This window comes from Bombyx mandarina, chromosome 08 (assembly GCF_030267445.1).
Source record: "Bombyx mandarina strain Sakado chromosome 08, ASM3026744v2".
NCBI lineage: Eukaryota > Metazoa > Arthropoda > Insecta > Lepidoptera > Bombycidae > Bombyx > Bombyx mandarina.
This window is the reverse complement of record NC_143215.1, coordinates 9804886-9824642: the sequence shown is the minus strand read 5'-3', so window position 1 is coordinate 9824642 and position 19757 is coordinate 9804886. Positions and strand designations below refer to the sequence as shown.

Here is a 19757-nt window from a genome sequence, read left to right as displayed (position 1 = left end):
AAAGAACCAAGTCGCTGATAATTTCATACATATATAATATTATTGTCAATGGGCAGATGAATCACGATCCACCAATTAACGTGTCATTATTTCGGGCGAGCAAAAGGCAAGACTGCAGTGCGTAATCTCAAAATACACCAGCAGTAACGACAATCAATATTTCAAACTTTCAGTCTAGGTTTAATTTTGAATCTTTGATTTGTAAGTAATTCATTATTAAGTTTTGTACCTGGTAAGTATGCACCACTCTTGTACCGACGTCATCGAAGTAAGTCATGGCAGATTCTCCTTTTATATCTCCTCCGTAGAAAACTTGTTCTGGTCGGGCAGCTCTGAAAATGTGGAATTTTGATTGTGATTTTTTGAATCGTGTTTTTTCTATTGATGAACAGTGGATTTTATGGCACATCAATGTTGGGATTTAAAAAAAATCCGACGCCGTCTATTAACTACAAAATCTTTAATAAAGAAACTAACTCCACCCAGAACTTAATTTGGGACACAGAGTGTAGAAGTCAAGGTGACTTCAAAACTAACGAAGTAATAAAATATCAAAATAATAACCTTAACGTAATAAAAATAATGTATGTATGAGATGTGTAAAAGTTTTAGGCACGAGGTCAAGCATCTAGTTACACGATATTTAAAAACTAATCAAAACTTAGGTACTGACCCTTTAATTAGTAATTCAGCATTCTTAATTACAAGGGCTTCGACTTGAACCGGCTTCTTCCCAGAGTGCAATTCTTTGGAGGTAGAATTAGCCCAAACTGTGAACACTACTGAAGGCTCATTGTCTTCAAGTGCTCTTGCGTCGAACCTCATTGTGATGGGAGCCGCACTTTCCGGCTGCTTCTTGAAAGGATTCTCCAGCATACAAGATACTATCGTTTTATTGACACTCGTACATATCACGTTCTTGTCCTGGAATTTTCGCATTACCAATGAAATCTAATTGTATGTCTCTGTTAAATGAATATTAAAGTTCTTTTCAGTGAATCTCATTTTAACAGTACTATTAAAAACCAAATCTTGCATTACCAGTATTTAATTTATAAACAACCTAAATTGTTTCATTTAGTTGTTAAATAAGATATGTTCGGTTTCGATTTTGTAATAATAACTTTAAATTTGTCTATCTACATTTAAAAACAAATGTACAATACTGTATTGTATTTAAAATAACACTTACACTTATATTTGCAGCGATGTAATGTAAACTTGAATGGTGTTGTACGAAAAGTTGGCTCTCGTATGCTGACTCCCCATAATTGTCTACAGTTATTGACAGCTTAATTTCTTCCTCTTGGCCTAATGTGAGCGCGTACGACTTGCCATCTGACGCTGAAAGATTACGCGTGTGACTGATAAATTAATGCTTAAAGACAGTAAGTTTAAAAAAAACATTTTTACTGTATCGTGCATAACAATTAAAACTTTATAGAAAAAATATTTTAGACCTAGATTGAAAATGTTAACAATTTTTAAACGTTACTCTAAGATTTCAGTATACCTCATCAAGACAGAAGGGAATAAAGAAAACTTACTTTTTGGTAATTGTAAAACAGGATTGACGATTAGATTACTAACACAAATCGCATCAGTCCCGCAGTCGTTCAAGAAGTGAGCGCTGAAGGTTGTCATCGCCGTCGCATTGAGAACAGGGTAATCATCGATGTTGGGCAAAGTGCCAGAGGGAGAATATTGCGGCTCGACATTCTCCAATTTATATGTCACTTGGAACTAAAAAACGAAATTATCAAACCTGAGTATAGTAGTAAAAATCTGAATATTAATTGGATGACGGCACTGGAATACACCTGCATCCTGCCGATTTCTTCCGTGAAGCAATCATGCGTTTGAATGTGAACGGTGGGACAGATATTATATAATACAATTAAAATTTAGATTACAATTTACGTAGGGTCTATGTAAAACAAGGGCCGTTAGTTAGCTCGTCACCCAATTTTTTTAGCAAAAGATATGTCTTATAATAGCCATTAGAAATACTTCAACCACAGCCTTACACAACGATATTTATTACCTTTATTGGGGTTTGAATATCTCTTGTATTGTTTTTTATGTAAACAATGTGTTCTCTGCAATCTTCGATTTCTTTGTCCAGAACAATTGACTTTTTAACTATGTTCGTCTTTTCTGTATCCAAGAACACCCTAGAATATCTTTTCCCGCCAAGGAACGTTTCTGCTTCAATTACATAATTCAACTTTAGAGCATTCGTTTTTGTGGATTTCACCAAAGATTCGATTGTACAGCAGGCTTGAAAGTGGAAACATGTATACTTTGAGGATGGATCTCTTTCACAGCCCTGCTTCGTCGGGTCGATATTAATTATAGTATTCGATGGTCGTATTGACGTCTTTATGTCAATGATCGGTCTCGTTCGTATTAAAGCGACGCTGCTCTGTAATTAAATTTGATGTTGTATCATTAAACAGATCATTAGCAGCGAATGCTCGTAAATGATAACTTACACGTGCTAGCTATGACGATATTTTTTATACGTTTAGGTGAACACAAATTCTATTAGTGCGAGTACAGTTAATTAAAAAAAAACATAACCAAACTTACATTCTCATACGCGCCAACTAACAAATCAGGATATCCATTAGCATCTAAATCAATACCCCCTGAAAGCGAGTAGCCAAATGTCTTCAATACGATTGGTAAGCTTTCAGCTGAAATAACCTGATCTGGTATTGAATTCAAACCAGTTCTACGGTTACCCATATAAATATACACAACTCCATTCCCTTCGTAAGGACTACCGATTGCTATATCTTGACAACCATCTTTGTTTAAGTCTGATGCATTAGCAATGGAAATACCAAACTGTGATTCTTGTTTTCCAGTCAACTTTAAATCGAACTTTTTTGTTAAGTTTTGATTTTTATTAAGATATAAGTACACTGCACCACCGGCATCTCGTGAAAAATAAAATGGTGCACCGACTAGAAGATCCGGCAATCTGAAAATGTGGTGCGATTAAGTCTAATTTTGTAAATTTGATTCAAAGCAAGTGGTTATTATTAACCAATCAAACGCACCCATCTCCATTAACATCAGCCACGGCCACTTCATATCCAAAGCTGGACCCAAACTGTTCTCCTTTCAGAATGAGTGTAAAATGAAGAATATCTAAGTCCGTTCTGCCCCAATCAGCGGTGTCTTTTTTGTTGAAAATTACAACTTGACCAGTCCCTTGGGCCCGGGGTGCACCGGCTACGTAAGAGGACTTGTTTCCAAAAAACATTCCACCTGCTACTGACATTCCTGGCATGGAAAAATATTATATTTAAAATAGTTCCTAGTAAACATTTACTTTCATCTTCTAAATACGTAGAACTATCATTGAAAAAAAAAAACATTTTAAAGGAAGCAGGATTAGTTGAAAGTAAATTTTCACCGGACTTACCCAGGTAGCTGTATTTCTCGACAGGACTAGCACCATCAGTGACAGGTGCACTATAGACCACATTATCTCGGACAAACATTTCGTCGGTCATATCTTGTGCGAATATTGTTCCTCGCCAGGCATACGGTCCCGGACTGCCGAGGATTAATGTTTCATCATCCAATAGAGTACTGCTTGTTCCTACTTGACAGAAACCATATTCTTCGTGTTCTCTGTAAATGTTTTTATTGAATATATGTATACTGTGCAAATATTCACGTATTACGAATAAGAAGGTTTCCACCCTAAGCGTTTACCTAGTAATAGGTCTTCCTCTACAAGGTTCAGTGATTTCGTGTAGTTGTAGAGTGTTTTTGAAAGTGTAACACAGTCCTTGGCCGAATTGCAGTTGTCCAATCTTTCGAATGTACCTGCGGATTTGTCATTCCAATATAAAAATACATCATTATGTAATAATTATTATCAAAAAGACGCATTCTAAGTTTTTAGTGTAAATTTTTTTCTATGCAATAGTTTACCTGTGAGCACAAACTACAGCCTTTTTGCCAGGACCCTGACTTCGAACAGTCACGCCGAGCCATTGGCCTTCCTTGATCTCGTCTGAATAAGGACCCGATAGATGATCAGAATCCAGTGCTAAATAAATTATAACAAAACATTATAAACTTATCAGTTGCCATTATCATGCAAGATATAAGAAAAAGTTACATTTTAAAATGTTATGTATGTAAAATTAAACAAAATATCTTAATTGATAAAGCAAAATTTTGCTAAGCTTCATATATTAGACACATAAATATGTAAGAGACATTTAGCTTCTTCGGATAAAACCATGTTATTTTGGTATTAAAAACTCAACCCAAAAACATTAATATAAAAACCATTTTCATTCGTCAAATGACAATTTGTCCTGTATGCGAAAGCTAGAAATGGATAAAGATTCAACTTGATCATTGCATTCTGATCTAAATCACTTGTAGAAATCCCAAAATATGTGATGTTCTTGGCAGATGCAAAGCTTTGCAACCAGGCGAGTGTCGCAGTGTTATTGATGATCCGGTGATAAAGATAAGATAAGATCCATAAAATTCATGGCTTCAACAATCGTGCATATACATAGCTAATTTTTTTTAGCAAATCATGCACTTCATTTCAACAAATCAAAACCTATAGTGACCAAATCTAAACTAAAGTGATAAAAATAAAGGTGACAGCTAAAACCTGAAAACAAATCGAAGACAATACAGAAGATACGGCTTTAAATTGTGGTCTCGTGTTAATGAACGTTATCGAAATCTAAGTTACTGATATTAATAATTTGGATATTAATAATTGGCCGATTCGTTAATACACCAAAAGAGCACCAGAATGTTTTAATTTGAAATACTGCATAATGTTACATTTTAAAGAGACATCTGTTAATCGGCCCAGCTTTTATTTGTTAGACGGTATTTTTAATATCTGTTACGCGTGTTTATGCCAGACATAAATTGGTTTTCAGTACGAAATTTACTGTTGTTATAATTTTACTTTTACGTGATTAATAAATTTATTAATGTTGTTAAATTTTATATTTTTAGTTTTACTGTGCAATACTGTTTTCTATTTTAATTTACATTTGAACCAGTCACCTTTTTCTGTTACTTTTTTGTAAATTCATTGAAATTACCGTTCGAACTACTAATTTGTCTACACTATTCACATTTCTATGATTATTATTTTTAGTACGTATTTCATTTTAACGAAAGCTCTAAATCAAAACGAATTCGAAGCACTAAATAATTTGTCAATACATACTGAGCTTTCAAATTGACATTGCTATTATCAGCGATTCACTAAAAGTTTAATAAATGTGCGCGGCATAAGCATGTAATTCCGTGCTGTTGCGTACTGTTAGTGCTAACTTATAATTATGTGAGGATATATTTTCTTGAGACCAATTTCAATATTTTTCCGATTAATTATCGATTGAGAGCATAAACAAGAAAATATATCCCAATTTTTTTAGTTATATTAAATTGTAACAAGTGCAAAAAAAATTTTGGAGCTACGTGAATGATGCACATGCGTTTATGTTCATGATTGTTCCAGCTGAAGTTCGCGCGTAAAGTTTTGGGCTATTAGTAAAATCAAAATTAAATCATAGCAATTAGTTCACATTAGTCATAGAGCAGTATTAAAATATAATAAGGAGATCGAGACCACAGCTCACTTACTCGTATTTATCGTGCCGTACTCCGCTGTTTGGAACACCATCGACAAAAGACAACATTTTAGTTAATATCTATAAATTTGCTTAAACATATATGACAGTTCCTAACGTAAATCCAGGTAGTAAATTATCAAAGTGCACATTTCTACATTCTCTAATGACTCTAAATTTCTAAAACGTAAATAGTTCTAAGTATGTATAATACAATTCGTGTTAGATAATCTGTTGAATTAAAAATGTGTCGCTAAATACTAAAACTACGTTCGCATTATTTAAACACGTGGAGAACTAACTACCTATTACCCTATTAGACTAGAAACTAAACACACAGATTAAAACAAACCTTTTTCTCGTTTAATAATATAAATACCGAAACATCTACTAGGAGTAAATTATGGTTAAAATAATTTATTACAGAATTGCGAATCTTAATACAAAGGACCAGATCATCACTGTTTAAGATCGAGGATGAAGATGATTTAAAAAACCCATTTTTTAGATATAGTGTTCAAAGTTATGACATCAGCGATAATTTTAATGAACAGATATAGATGGAATAATGACATTATTCAGTAAAGATAATAAAATGTCAAGATGCATTTGAATTTAATTTGGATTCCAGTTGAGAAATAAAACTTGAAAAGTATTATGAACAAAAAAGAAATAATGGCGGTACCATTTTTTTTTTTTCAATATAAATTAAATGTAGCACCGTTATTCCTCGACAAAGTCTGAAATAATTTAAATATGTAGTTTTTTTATCGCCATTACGAATTCCGATCAATGCCATGAAATACTTTTAAATTTCTAGCATTTTACAAAATGTATAACGGCTGTTTGTGAAATGAATTCACGAATATGAACCCTAATCGTATGGGCGTAAAACAACTCACTTCGTTTCCCGTCTGTAATAATCTGCTCGCAGTCGTTCGTGTCTGGGCTGAGACTGCATTTCCATAAAGCGCCAGACTTTGTTGTGTTCGGTTGTAGATTTTGATCTAACGGAGCTCCGACAAGCAACCTGAAAATATACAACAATGCACATTTTTACTGGCGGTAGGACCTCTTGTGAGTTCGCGCGGGTAGGTAGCACCACCCTGCTTATTTCTGCCGTGTAGCAGTAATGCGTTTCGGTTTGAAGGGTTGAGCAGCCGTTGTAACTTGAGATCTGAGAACTTATATCTCAAGGTGGGTGGCGGATTTACGTTGTAGATGTCTATGGGCTCCAGTAACCATTTAACACCAGGTGGGCTGTGAGCTCGTCCAGCCATCAAAGTAATAAAAAGATAAATATGTAAATAAAAAACATAAATTTTTGTTGTGATGTTTAATCTGCACTGTTAAAAAAAGTTTAATTATAAAAGATAGTTCGATTCCCTTTTTAAAAAAAAAATTGATTCTTTTTCTCTTTTCGATTTCTTAGTTCCTATTTTAAACATAGCAAAAAAACTTGAAGTCTGTTCCGCTGCTGGCTTATTTCCTTTCCTTTACATTTTTTTATACCTGAACTACTGACGTCATGTTAATATTTACAATGAAAAAGTTGAAGCTATGAATTTTGAAACGAGTCTCCATCATTATCCCCGCATTCATTGGCAAATCAATGTATGGTTGTAAAACATGATCCATTCAAGCAGCGCTAACGAGGCGGATGTGATTATACGGTATTTGTGGGCTGTTCATTCCATCATTATAGGATAGTAATGGTCGTGAAGATTATGCGCTGTTCGTATAGACCTCAAGGAATTACCGAAATCACCTTTTTAATTTTCAACTGTGAGCATTTGAATTGTACTTGTTACTATTGTTTCAGACATATAGATAAGTGATGGCAAATTCAACTAAAATATACTAATTTAATACATATTAAGCTACTATTCAAGAGACCGTGACTAAAACAGGAAAAATAGTTTTAGGTAGATTTTAATATTTAACGTTCTGTGAATTCATTTAAATTGTTATGATTCCTGTATCTATGTTGCATTGAAGGAAAAACTAATTAAAATCATAAATGTATTTAGTATGTATTATAAAATAAAAATTAGTACATACTTATTCACTAGATTAAGCACGTCGTATTGATAATTTTATTGATGATCTAATGGATAAATAAATAACTTAGGGATTACTTCAAAATGTGATCATTAAGTACGATCAAAAGCTCTACTTGGCCGCCAATTATTCTTTTTTTTATCTTATTACTATTTGTATTTAAAAATATAACGTTCTTAATTTAATAATTCAGGCCACCGATAAGATTTATTCAGATATTCTTAACAGGATTTGGAGAATTCAAATTAATGGAATTGAATTTTTTTTTTTTTAAATAATAACATTTGGTTACATGATAAAACTGATATGGAATAAAACACGTTTTTATGTCGCTACGGATAAATATTCCAATAAGTGAATCTCGCAAATAACAATCGATCATCTTGTTACAAATCGATTACGGTCTATAATTCGATGTCAAATCGTAATCTATTCCATTTGGATTCAATTACAGCATTGGTCATGGCCTCATGGAATGATGAACTTATCCATTCCAATAATGAATATCCTGTTATCGTCTTTCTGAAATTAAATATGAGTTATTCGTGAATATGAGTCAAGTACGTATTACGTTAAAAAAATTTTTACCTGACTGAAGATTTCGATTGCACCGCCACGAATACACCAGCCTTATCTTAATTATCCTTTAGGCGACAACGACTTCTATCAACCTCGTCGATTAATTATATTAAATAAAAAAAATTATTTATATTATATTTATATCAGAAACCAGACAATATTTGTATATACTTTTTTTTTCCTACCTATGCTGATAGCCTTGAGAGGCTATTTCAGCTTCACCCTAACGATTGTAGGTGAGCTCACGGGGCTCAACCGGAGAGTTGCTAACACTGACCCTAGTAAGAGCAGTGCTTCGCAGAATCTACCACCGGATCGGAAACGCGACCCACTGAGACGATCCGGCGAGAAACTCAGTGGGCTGTGTCTATGGGTCAGTTCGCTCGTCGAGCCCTTCGTCGCAAGCGACGGGTTCGACGAGCACGGTGACCGGTTTATATACTATTATTGAAGTAGTGTATGAACATAACGCTTAACGCGGAGTATACATTTCATCAAAGTATAGCATAATAAGAAACAGCATTAAACGAGTTTATCTATACTAATATTATAAAGAGGAAAGATTTGTATGTTTGTATTGAATAGGCTCCGAAACTACTGAACCGATTTGAAAAATTCTCTCACAGTTTGGAAGCTACACTATTCCCGAGTGACATAGGTTATAATCTTTTTTGAAAAAACAATAGGGATCCTTAATAAATCTCCAATAATGTAACCAAAGGTGTAAAAAATTACCTAAAATATTTTTTACATCGCGTGCCCTGCGAAAACTATTGATGATAGAATAAAATAATGTACTACGACTTTGTAGAACACATTATTATTTACAAAAAAGTGTCGCAACAGCATATGTCTAACTATTATAGTTATGCCATAATAAGTGTTATTTTATTTAAAAAAATAAAACGTCAAATATCGTTGAAATTTTTGTTAAAGACCCGAGCGGAGCCGGAGTGGGCCGCTAGTCTCATCTTATAAATAATGGGGTTAGGGGACGATGGGTAGAAATTTCGTCTGATATTTTACAATAAAATTTATTAATTATGTTTTTTTAAACAATAAAACAAAAATTAAATTCTTACAAATTTAGAAACATATAAAAAAAATTGCAGTTTTTTTTTCTACTTGCTCAATTAGCTAGCGCCTCTTTCCTCTTATTTACGTAAAACTTCATGGTCTATGGGATTTAGCACTTCAGATAAGATTTTTTACATAGTGCAATTAACGGATAGCAGGTACATGAGTAGTTTTGACATATTGGTGGTATTCTATGTATATCAAATTTCACGGTAATCAACGTAGCGTGTCTGCGCTTAACTAGTATCCTCATAAAACATCTTGCAGATACATCTTGTTTCCATTGTTTATCATTTGGTTATCGTTATTACAAGCATTGTTCTTGATCTCTGATTTTCCACTCTGTACCATACAATATCAACACCCACACGTCCTTAGGGTCGTTAAACTTTTAAAAGGGCATTAGAAAAGCACAGACTTACAATTAAGACTTCATTGTTTCACTCGATGTTGCGACATATGTACCTTATCTAAACATTTTCTTAGACAAACCCGAGAAAGCTCACTAACTCCACTTTAAATAAATTTCCGTTGAAACCGTTATGTTATTTATTCGTGTGTTGTGATAGTTTTAAGCTTTTATGTGTATTAATATTTTTTTTTACCCGCTTAATGACAGCTGGCTTGCGCTGAAAGCTGCGAAAGGCAATCGGTCAAACCCCTATAGCCAATTGAAAACACAAAGGGCTCATTTACGATTGGCGTAGTTCCGCGCCCACATCCATGTCATCGATCGTGCCCTCATTGGTATGATCCGACGTATGCGCCTACGCTTCACATTTATTGCTTCATAGACATCAATATAAATGTATTCACAACAGTGTAAGGCGATATATTTGAGCACAATTTTACTCCTTCCATTAAGCGACGAAATGCAAACATCATCTACTGTCTATCAAAGGCCGCTCCTAGGCTCTGTCTCGTGTATCGTATCCTTGGGCCGCACCTATCAAAAGGGCGATAAATTTCCATCAATACAACTATCAATCCTTGACAACGACCGATAGCGATACCATATTGCACAACTATTTAGATAGCAGTGACAATAAAATGGTTTTTGTCGTGGGTCATCAATTTAGCATCCTAAATTCAGTTTTAGGGTTCCCAGTGTATATTTTTCTATATCGTAATTGAAACACGTTGATTCTTTTATTGAAATCTATTAACATATTTATTTTATGACAATTAAGATTTTCAAACGTCCAATAACTTCAATTCAATCAACTAATCGATCTTAAAGATCAGATGATTTTCATTATCAGTAGGCCTAAATTTAATTAACGGCTATCTTCATCTGTGATCATAGCAATCAACTGGTTACGAATACAATTGATGTTAAACTCTAAACGACGTCTCCTCAATCAGAACGACTTCATTAAGGCAATGAGAACGGTGGTAAGACGCTGATCTATTGTTGAAAGATTTGATTAAATCAATTGGGGAGATCAAAGAGCTACCGAAGTCTGTGCGCTATTGACGCGGAATAGCATATCGGCACATGTTCGACGTGACTCCATTACACTACCGACATGATACGTGCTTATGTGAACGTATGAATCGAATGGATTGAAAACTGATTATTATCATTCAATTCTCTTAGGTTTAATAATAAAAACCGGATATTCATAAGATGTGAATATAATTTAACTAACTAAATTTCGGAATGATATCTTAATGATTTTGAAAAGTGTGTCTAGAAAACGAATTGTGTTAACTTTAAGATAATAAATTATCAATATTTGATTTGTGTACTAAATTAATAGCATATACGGAAATGTTCTGGATATTTCTGAAAACTTTGCTAAAATAATCGTGTGTACCGACTTCAAATAACCATTTTTAACAACGATTGTGGTCTGACGTCGCAGAAAAAGAAGAAAATTTGAAACTTTTAAAATTTGCTGTATTTTTACGAAATCAAAATTACGACGCTATCACGGAACTTGTCAATTAGTGAAATTGAACTTTCGACTTTCAAGATCACGAGGAAAAGGCTTCAAATTAAATTTTGAATCCGTTGAACGTAAACAGAATATTGTGAGCACTATTACGATAAATGGTCCCGCATATATACCTCAGGTCGTAAAATACACAAGCAGTGACAGATCTCAGGATGGTTTCGAAGACTCGATGGACGCGGCTTCGCCGGTGGTCCACCGCAAACCCTTCCCACCCATTGTACAGACTTTATTGTCATAAGTGTGCTACATGCGTCCATAATCGTGAATATTTTGATTAAGGTAAGACGTAACACAGCTTTTGTTTCCAAACGCTTTGGTTGAAAAATTAAAGCCGGTTTAATTGTAACCAACAAAAATATGTCATATTCTATAGACTTATAAATCTTAAATAATGGTTTAGCCTTCAATACTAGACATATATACAGGCACTGCAGTAGTTAGAGCTATGACACGAGTCATTACATCGTTAGCTATCCAAAAAAGAAATATATGTAGTATTTAGGTTTGCCCTACTATAAAAATCAGATTTCGTAATATTATTAGTATTTATCTATTCGTGCCGTGGTTTGATTGGCTATCTTATTTATTAAATATAATATTCGAAATTACGTTTCCAAGTGACGGCCTAAGGTTTCGTTGTAGTAATAGATTAACGCCAGGTGCAACTTGAGCTCTTTGCACATACGACAATGCAAAAGCTACAATGCAAAAGCTTTCCAAAAAAAGGTGAGATATTTCGTTGATCGCACCATTCTTATTTTATGGTCGAAATATTCAATTTCAATACAGAAACATTTCTGTATTAAAAGTTATATTACAGGTATTGGACTTTACCTGACCAAACTTTGTGAAGAGCTTGGTTTAAAATTGAAGAATTTACCGTTCAAACAATCGCTATAAGTTTGAAAACAGCTTAGATTGAGGTAGATCAAATTCATAATTATTAAAAAAGGAATAATAGTCTTTTGAAAGTCTTAAGGTATTTTGCGTTCTAAGTGTTTCGGGTCTCCTCTAAGTGTTTCGGGTCTCCCTCACATGTCGGCCTGGGGACCGGCGAAGGGGGCCTAAGAAGACGACGTGCAAGCTGCTCTGCACGCGTTTTATGCATGAGCATCCGGGTGATGGAAGGCCGGCTATCCTCAACCCACGCTGGTTCTGACCCAGCGGGGTATTCCGTAGGATAGACCATTCTAACCGGTGCCATCTAGGCGGGCTTCGGATAGCCTGCCGACCGAGAGGGCTGGTGGTCGTGGCGCCGACGACCGCCAGTCCGGCGTCCCGAGGGGGAGGGTGATGCGAGAGATGTGCTCCGCACTAAACGCTTCACTTTCCCCCCCTTGCCTTTTCATGAGTTTTGTCTCATGCGAGGTTTGGACGTTGGTTGTTGAGAGACAGGAGGTTTTAGTCGGTTCGACTCCGACATGCCCCGCCCTCCATCCCCAGTGAAGGGCGGAAGTCCGGCGATTTCCTCCTGACAAAAAAAAAAAAAAGGTATTTTGCGTAAAATAACCAAGCAAATAGTATAATGCGGTGCGGACTAAACATATTCTGTATCTATATAAAACTTAATTATTCAACAAAAGGTTAGGTTAAAAACAGAGTGAGCAATAAACTGGTCGTGAATAATATAATGAGACACAAAATACTAAGTCGAGTGCGTTTGAATGAAATGTTTAAACATTTAAGCGCTTTGTGTGAGGGCTTGCAGACATAATGCTTGTCGGCAGGGACACGTGCTCCAACGTGCGCAACGCTAATTGTATGGAAATAAGCAATTTCATGTTCGCAATTTTGCTACCTGTCCAGTAACAGTGCTCAATGCGAATTGAATTTAAAAATAATTTTGAACGATAGTTCTTTATCTATGTAAAAATATCAAATATAAAACCAAAATACCAATGACTTTCCTTAAAAAAAAATCTTAAATTATTTTATGTCCCGCCTAGTGATGAGTGGACTACAAAAATACCAAGGTCATGAAAGGAGAACCGTGGAGAGAAGTTTATTACTAATTTGAATGACACATAGCAAAAACTAATAAATATTGACGCTAATAAACTATAAAAGAAATATTGTCGATGGACGAAGACAATGTTTTGTACATAAGTGCGGATATTTAAAAAAAAAAAAAACAAAAAAACATGGTCGAAACGATTCGAAAACGACCTACACTATTTTATTGTATAGCTAAAAGTGCTTATAGTGCACGACGTGATAAAATCATTAAGAAAGCAAAAATCTCCCCCTTACTAGTAAACGGAACATGACGCTTTGTTTTGAGCAATACATCGCAATGCCCCTATTCGAGTCTTTGGTGTTTGTGAGTTACGAAGTTTTCTGCTTCTTTTTAGCCGACGCCGACTTCAAGAGAGGGCTTTTAATACAGACCGCCTTTGTTTTATACCCCCAATTTGTTTGGATCTAATATTGTGTATAATAACGAAAAAATCCTCAGCGAAATTGAACGAATTTCAAATCAATGAACAAGAGTACATATTGCTTAACGTGCTCTGATCTGGCGGCATAATTCAACACGCTCATTCAAAATGCAACATCCATCTTAAAGTCTTTGGAACAGGGAACAACAGTTTCCCCTTACTTTGTCGCTCAATCTTTTGAGAAATAAGCGTAGAGCCTCTCAATTAACTCTGTACATAATCACGTATGAGTCGTGAGCGGAACGAAAGTACTCACATGAAGCTGCTTTGTCGCTTCGAAACATTAATTACTTGTTCCGAAGTATAATACTGACTAAAAATGACGACAACTAAAAATAACGCGACGTGATACTAGATGTGTGGACGAGCTCACGGCCCACCTGGTGTTAAGTGGTTACCGGAGCCCATAGACATCTACGGTGTAAATGCGCCACCCACCTTGAGATATAAGTTCTAAGGTCTCAGTATAGTTACAACGGCTGTCTTCAAACCGAAACGCATTACTGCTTCACGGCAGAAATAGGCGGGGCGGTGGTACCTACCCGTGCGGACTCACAAGAGGTTCTACCATCAGTAATTACGCAAATTATAATTTTGCGGTTTTGATTTCTATTACACGATGTTATTCCTACACGGTGGAAGTCAATCGTGAACAATTATTAAGTACGTATTTCATTAGAAAAATTAGTACCCGCCTGCGGGATTCGAACACCGTTGCATCGCTATATACGAATGCACCGGACGTCTTATCCTTTAGGCCACGACGACTCCAAAACGGCCAAGTAATGAAGTTTTTATCTTGGCTATGTAAAAATAAGTCGTTCGATGATTAAAAGCTAGTTTTGAATTTATGTTTCACACATAAACAACCAAATACAAAAAAATAAAAAACAACAAAATAAACAATTCTTTTTAAATTATCATTTCTCGATTCTTCCTAAAATCGATAATCGATTCAATCTTTTTTATCCTCTTTCTCCTTTAAGCGCGTAAAATCTAACATTGATTTGTTAGGTGTAAGACGTTCTCGGTCTCCTTTGCGTCTTGTGGTTGTAAATCGATTATATGCCATCATGTGTGACATTCACGATTTATTGTTTAAGTCTGACTGATTTTATAGTTTATGACTTTGGTGTGGTAACTTGTGCGAGTTCTCAAGGAGATTAAATTTTATTAACATTTTTAGTTAGAGATTTTATTATAAACGAAAGTTATTTACTAATATACTAATAAACAAAAAAATACGCTTTGAAGCTTTCTTCTTTTAATATGAGATCGGTGTGATAAAACAAAATTAGATTTGATTAAAACAAAATTAGATTAGATTTGATTGAAGTCGTCGTGGCCTAAAGGATAAGACGTCCGGTGCATTCGTATGTAGTGATGCACCGGTGTTCGAATCCCGCAGGCGAGTTCCAATTTTTCTAATGAAATACGTACTTAACAAATGTTCACGATTAACTTCCACGGTGAAGGAATAACATCGTGTAATAAAAATCAAACTCGCAAAATTATAATTTGCGTAATCACTGGTGGTAGGACCTCTTGTGAGTCCGCACGGGTAGGTACCACCGTCCCGCCTATTTCTGCCGTGAAGCAGTGATGCGTTTCGGTTTGAAGGGTGGGGTAGCCGTTGTAACTATACTGAGACCTTAGAACTTATATCTCAAGGTGGGTGGCGCATTTACATTGTAGATGTCTATGGGCTCCAGTAACCACTAAACACCAGGTGGGCTGTGAGCTCGTCCACCCATCTATGCAATAAAAAAATAATAAAAAATAATAATTGTCTCAGTCTTTATATCGTCCCCGTTTTATCTACATCCTAATCCGATGTGTTAATTAATTATAAAGCAATTTCCGATCCGCATTATTAATAGTAAGCTGTATTGTAATCGTCTCTTAGCTACGGATAAATAAGAAATAGATATTAACGCCAAAAATAAAATACCATTGGTGCACTTTGTTAGTACTTGTTATTTGTTTAATAAAAAATATTTAATAACTACAAACAAACTCGATACTTTTATTCTGATCTGATCAAGTTGATCCTGATGATTGATTCACTACTAGACTACTAGTAGTGACCACTGCATCACGGACTCTAGGTTCGATTCTTTGGCGAAAACGGTTTGTTTGTTTGAAAAGATTGGCATATATCAGTCAGAGCTAATTTTCATATTTCATTAATATTCATATTCAAGAAAAATTTCGGCAGTTTATTATGATACTTTTTACTAGGATATTAAATTTTGTTTGATTAAAAAAAACGTGAGTTTCTCCAAAACGTGTATATATATACTAAACTTATTCGCGACGTCACTATCTTTAATGCAGAAAAAAATCCCTCGGGTATAGCATATTATATTTCTGAATAAAAGGTACCCTTATTTAATAAAAGGTACCCGATGTGCATCCAAAATTTCACGATACCCGATTTAATAGTTAAGATGCAAAACCGTAACAAACAAACAAACTTACTTTCGCATTGATAGCGTTGATAATGGAAATGGAAATGTGCTGCAAAGGTAGAATCGTGTATAAATGAAATAAATAAAACACTAACTGCTGAACACAGTTGCCCGACGGTCGCCTATCTCTCTCACGATCTTTCATTAGCGCTCGTCAACTCACACAGCGTTCGTGACTTCTGCATATCCCTCGATGCAACTCGTTCTTGACCCGTTTTTATCATCACAATCACATACGATCGTGATGCTTCATGTCTCGTATAATACACGTTATTTTAATGATATTCATTATGTTTCGAATAATATTTGGTAACTAAATTACCGGCGGCACTGGCGATTTAGAAAAATTAAATAAAATTTTATATAAACGTGCTTGAAATTATCCACGATGTGATTTCTAGTATTTTCATTTTCCGATCAATCGCGTTGTTGTAACAAAAAAAAAAGGTGTGGTAATTTTTCAGCTTTTCAAAGGGCTTTTAACACTGAAAGTGTCATATTTTTATTTTTTTTACGAGTCGTAGACAAGATTGCATGAGTACGGTAGTTGGAGTTCGAGATTATAATATTTAATTCGACATTAATTAAAAATTAGGAATCAATCAGACTTTTCGATTATCTAATTAACGTATCGTACTATCGTGATCTCACGGGATCATGGTATACGGTACATAAAATTAAGATAATAATGCTTTTCAAATTGATTCAGAGCGTTTCGTTAAAAGCAGTTGTCATTTTTGCGAATTAAAACAAACAGGCAAAGAAACTTTTTATTCAACTATCTTTCACCTCAAACCGAAACGAGTGATTGCTAGCGGTAATAACAGTAATATCATTCATGTGGGCGTCCCGTGGGCTGAGCCCTAGGTCTGCGTAAGATAACCCTTCACTAGACACAAAACCATTTATTGAAAGATGTCAGATTATCAGAAAAAAAAACGTACAAGTGAAAGTAATATTTCATCGGAAACCCCGAAACATATGTCGAAAGTTTAATTTTAACTACAACTAAGTTTTATTAACGAAGCCTCGCATTGTTTTCTTTTACTCTGCATATTTTACAAACAAAAATCATATGTTCTTCATTTACTGTGTTAAAAGTATATAATATTTATTATATTAGTATGTTATATAATTTACAATGATTATTTTTGTATACATATTATTGAATTACAAGAGGAAAAATCTTCATTTTCTAAATTATTACTTTTGTTGACCGCATTCGTTGTCAATCGAGTATGGTTCGAGATAATTTCACTTCAAGTCTTCATTCACGTAGTATCCGTAACAACGTAACCGCAAGACTACACGAATTGTAATTTTATTACGCAACTTCATCACTTTACCGCTATCTAACTTTAACTGTACTTTCTCGTCATTTTTGAGCTTCTTCCTGAAATGAAAGATCTCAATGAGAGAAATGACATTGAAACTTCTATGAAAATAATATTGCACGATATGGGTAGACAAGATCTCCGCATACCTGGTGTTAAGTGGTTATCACCGCCACAGAACTTGAACACCGTTGACTTTTAAACATAATCAAAATTTTATCGTACATTGGCTGTTTCATTTTGCATATCGGAATTCACGACTATTTGGCGCCAAAAATAGGCACGACCTACCTCAGGTGAGCGGGCTTCCAATACTTCTACCACCAATAAAACGTTATTGCGAAGAGATTAAGCGCAATGTTATTGTTTAGGCCAGTGAATGAGCTCACGGCCCATTTAATTTTAAGTTACCCATAGACACCATAACGCGAATGCCGTCATCCATCTTGCGATTTGAGGTCTATACCTCAATTCTCTAGTAAAGGCGAATACCACATTTTTTTGCGGATTTAATTTTTATTACACCATGTTAGTCATTCACCGTGGGAGTAATTTCTGAAAATTAGTAGACTATGTATTGCATTACAAATTCGGTACCCGCCTGCGGTATTGGTCGCATTATGGTGCTTTTAGGCAATACAAGCACCGGTCACCGTCCTCGTCGAACCCGTCGCTTGCGACGAAGGGCTCGACGAGCGAATTAACCCACAGACACAGCCCACTGAGTTTCTCGCCGGATCTTCTCAGTGGGTCGCGCTTCCGATCCGGTGGTAGATTCTGCGAAGCACTGCTCTTGCTAGGGCGGTGTTAGCAATTCTCCGGTTTGAGCCCCGCGAGCTCACCTACACAAGCTAGGGTACGCTGAAATAGCCTCTCAAGGCTATCAGCATAGGTAGGAAAAAAAAAAAAAAAAAAAAAGGTCGCATTGAACACCGGTATTGGTCGCATCGCTCGATACGAGTACATCTGGTGACATACCCTTTAAGCCACGACGACATGATTCATGTTTTAAATTAACTATTTAAGTTAATTATCTATTTAATCAACCCCGCCTATTTCTGCCGTGAAGCAGTAATGCGTTTCGGTTTCAAAGGTGGGGCAGCCGTTGTAACTATACTGAGACTTTAGAACTTATATCACAAGGTGGGTGGCGGCATTTACGTTGTAGATGTCTATGGGTTTCGGTAACCACTCAACGCCAGGTGGGCTGTAAGCTCGTCCACTCATCTATGCAATTAATAAAAAATAAAAATAAAATTTAAAATTAATGCCCAAAACTTCTACTGCTACACTGCCGCAAACAAAACTAACTTTTATAAATACTATATACGAATTAAATAATTCATTCAGGCGCATATAGACGCAGATGTCTTTGGCCTGCAGTAAAATGAACAAGAAAATAGCGTTTAAAAATATAAATAAATTTAAATAACAATTCCACAGCGTGTTTTAGTTATAAATCAAAACCTCTCTGTGAACATTGAACCGGACCAGCATCAACGAAACGAGGCTTCGTGCAGATTATCAAAAACCTGTTCTGTGGAGTGGATGTAAATAATCGTTGGCGATATGCATTACTCAGATCGGCGTGTGGGTGGCTGCATCTAATATACTATATAACTGCAATAATCGAACCGGATTCGCAGAAATGTTATGAACTAAGATCAACTAAAGCTCTATACGTACAGTGCACGGTCAACTGCAGAATAGCACGGATACCTTAAGTTCTATAATCCTGTGAACACTCGAATAAAAGTTACTGTATTATCCGTTTGTTTTGTAGCCCACTGTACGTACTATAGTCGAGGATATCGTTCGACCTGGTAGACACGAGTAATTTAATGTCCGCGGATGGATAGTGTGATATTCAAAACAAAACTAGCTTACTAAATATCTGTAAAAATAACTGTTTGCTAAGCATAAATACTAATCGTTTTAAAGAGTTAATCCTATATTCAATGAAACCGCAATCTGAAGCGAGCATATCGCCCTGCCTCACACGAGGTCGTTGACCGCGCACGCCAGCTTTTGCTATACAATGCGTATAGTCGCAAAATGCATAATTACAACTTTTTTTTATTTTTCTCAAGCCAGTTATTATTTTAGTTACACTAGTGGTCGTCCGGTTGTCGAAATTCGCCTATTTTCAGTACATACAGGAAAATTAAATCGAATTTCGTCGAAATTCGACTATAAT

General features: G+C 35.4%; 1 protein-coding gene across 2 annotated transcripts in view; it reads right to left on the bottom strand.

Moving 5' to 3' along the window:
• The window catches only part of mew (multiple edematous wings), a 96957-nt gene that overhangs the window by 5227 nt on the left and 71973 nt on the right, over window positions 1–19757 (bottom strand). Inside the window, exons 2-13 of one of the 2 annotated variants that reach the window (XM_028183580.2) lie at window positions 6542–6669; window positions 5653–5676; window positions 3955–4072; window positions 3733–3846; window positions 3437–3648; window positions 3069–3294; window positions 2593–2989; window positions 2045–2425; window positions 1548–1743; window positions 1193–1344; window positions 674–924; window positions 230–332 (exon numbers count right to left, since the gene is read on the bottom strand). In XM_028183580.2, the coding sequence (XP_028039381.2) occupies window positions 230–332; window positions 674–924; window positions 1193–1344; window positions 1548–1743; window positions 2045–2425; window positions 2593–2989; window positions 3069–3294; window positions 3437–3648; window positions 3733–3846; window positions 3955–4072; window positions 5653–5676; window positions 6542–6669 (2302 nt within the window). The remainder of the gene's footprint in view (window positions 1–229; window positions 333–673; window positions 925–1192; window positions 1345–1547; window positions 1744–2044; window positions 2426–2592; window positions 2990–3068; window positions 3295–3436; window positions 3649–3732; window positions 3847–3954; window positions 4073–5652; window positions 5677–6541; window positions 6670–19757) is intronic. The other variant, XM_028183582.2, reaches the window with a different exon arrangement.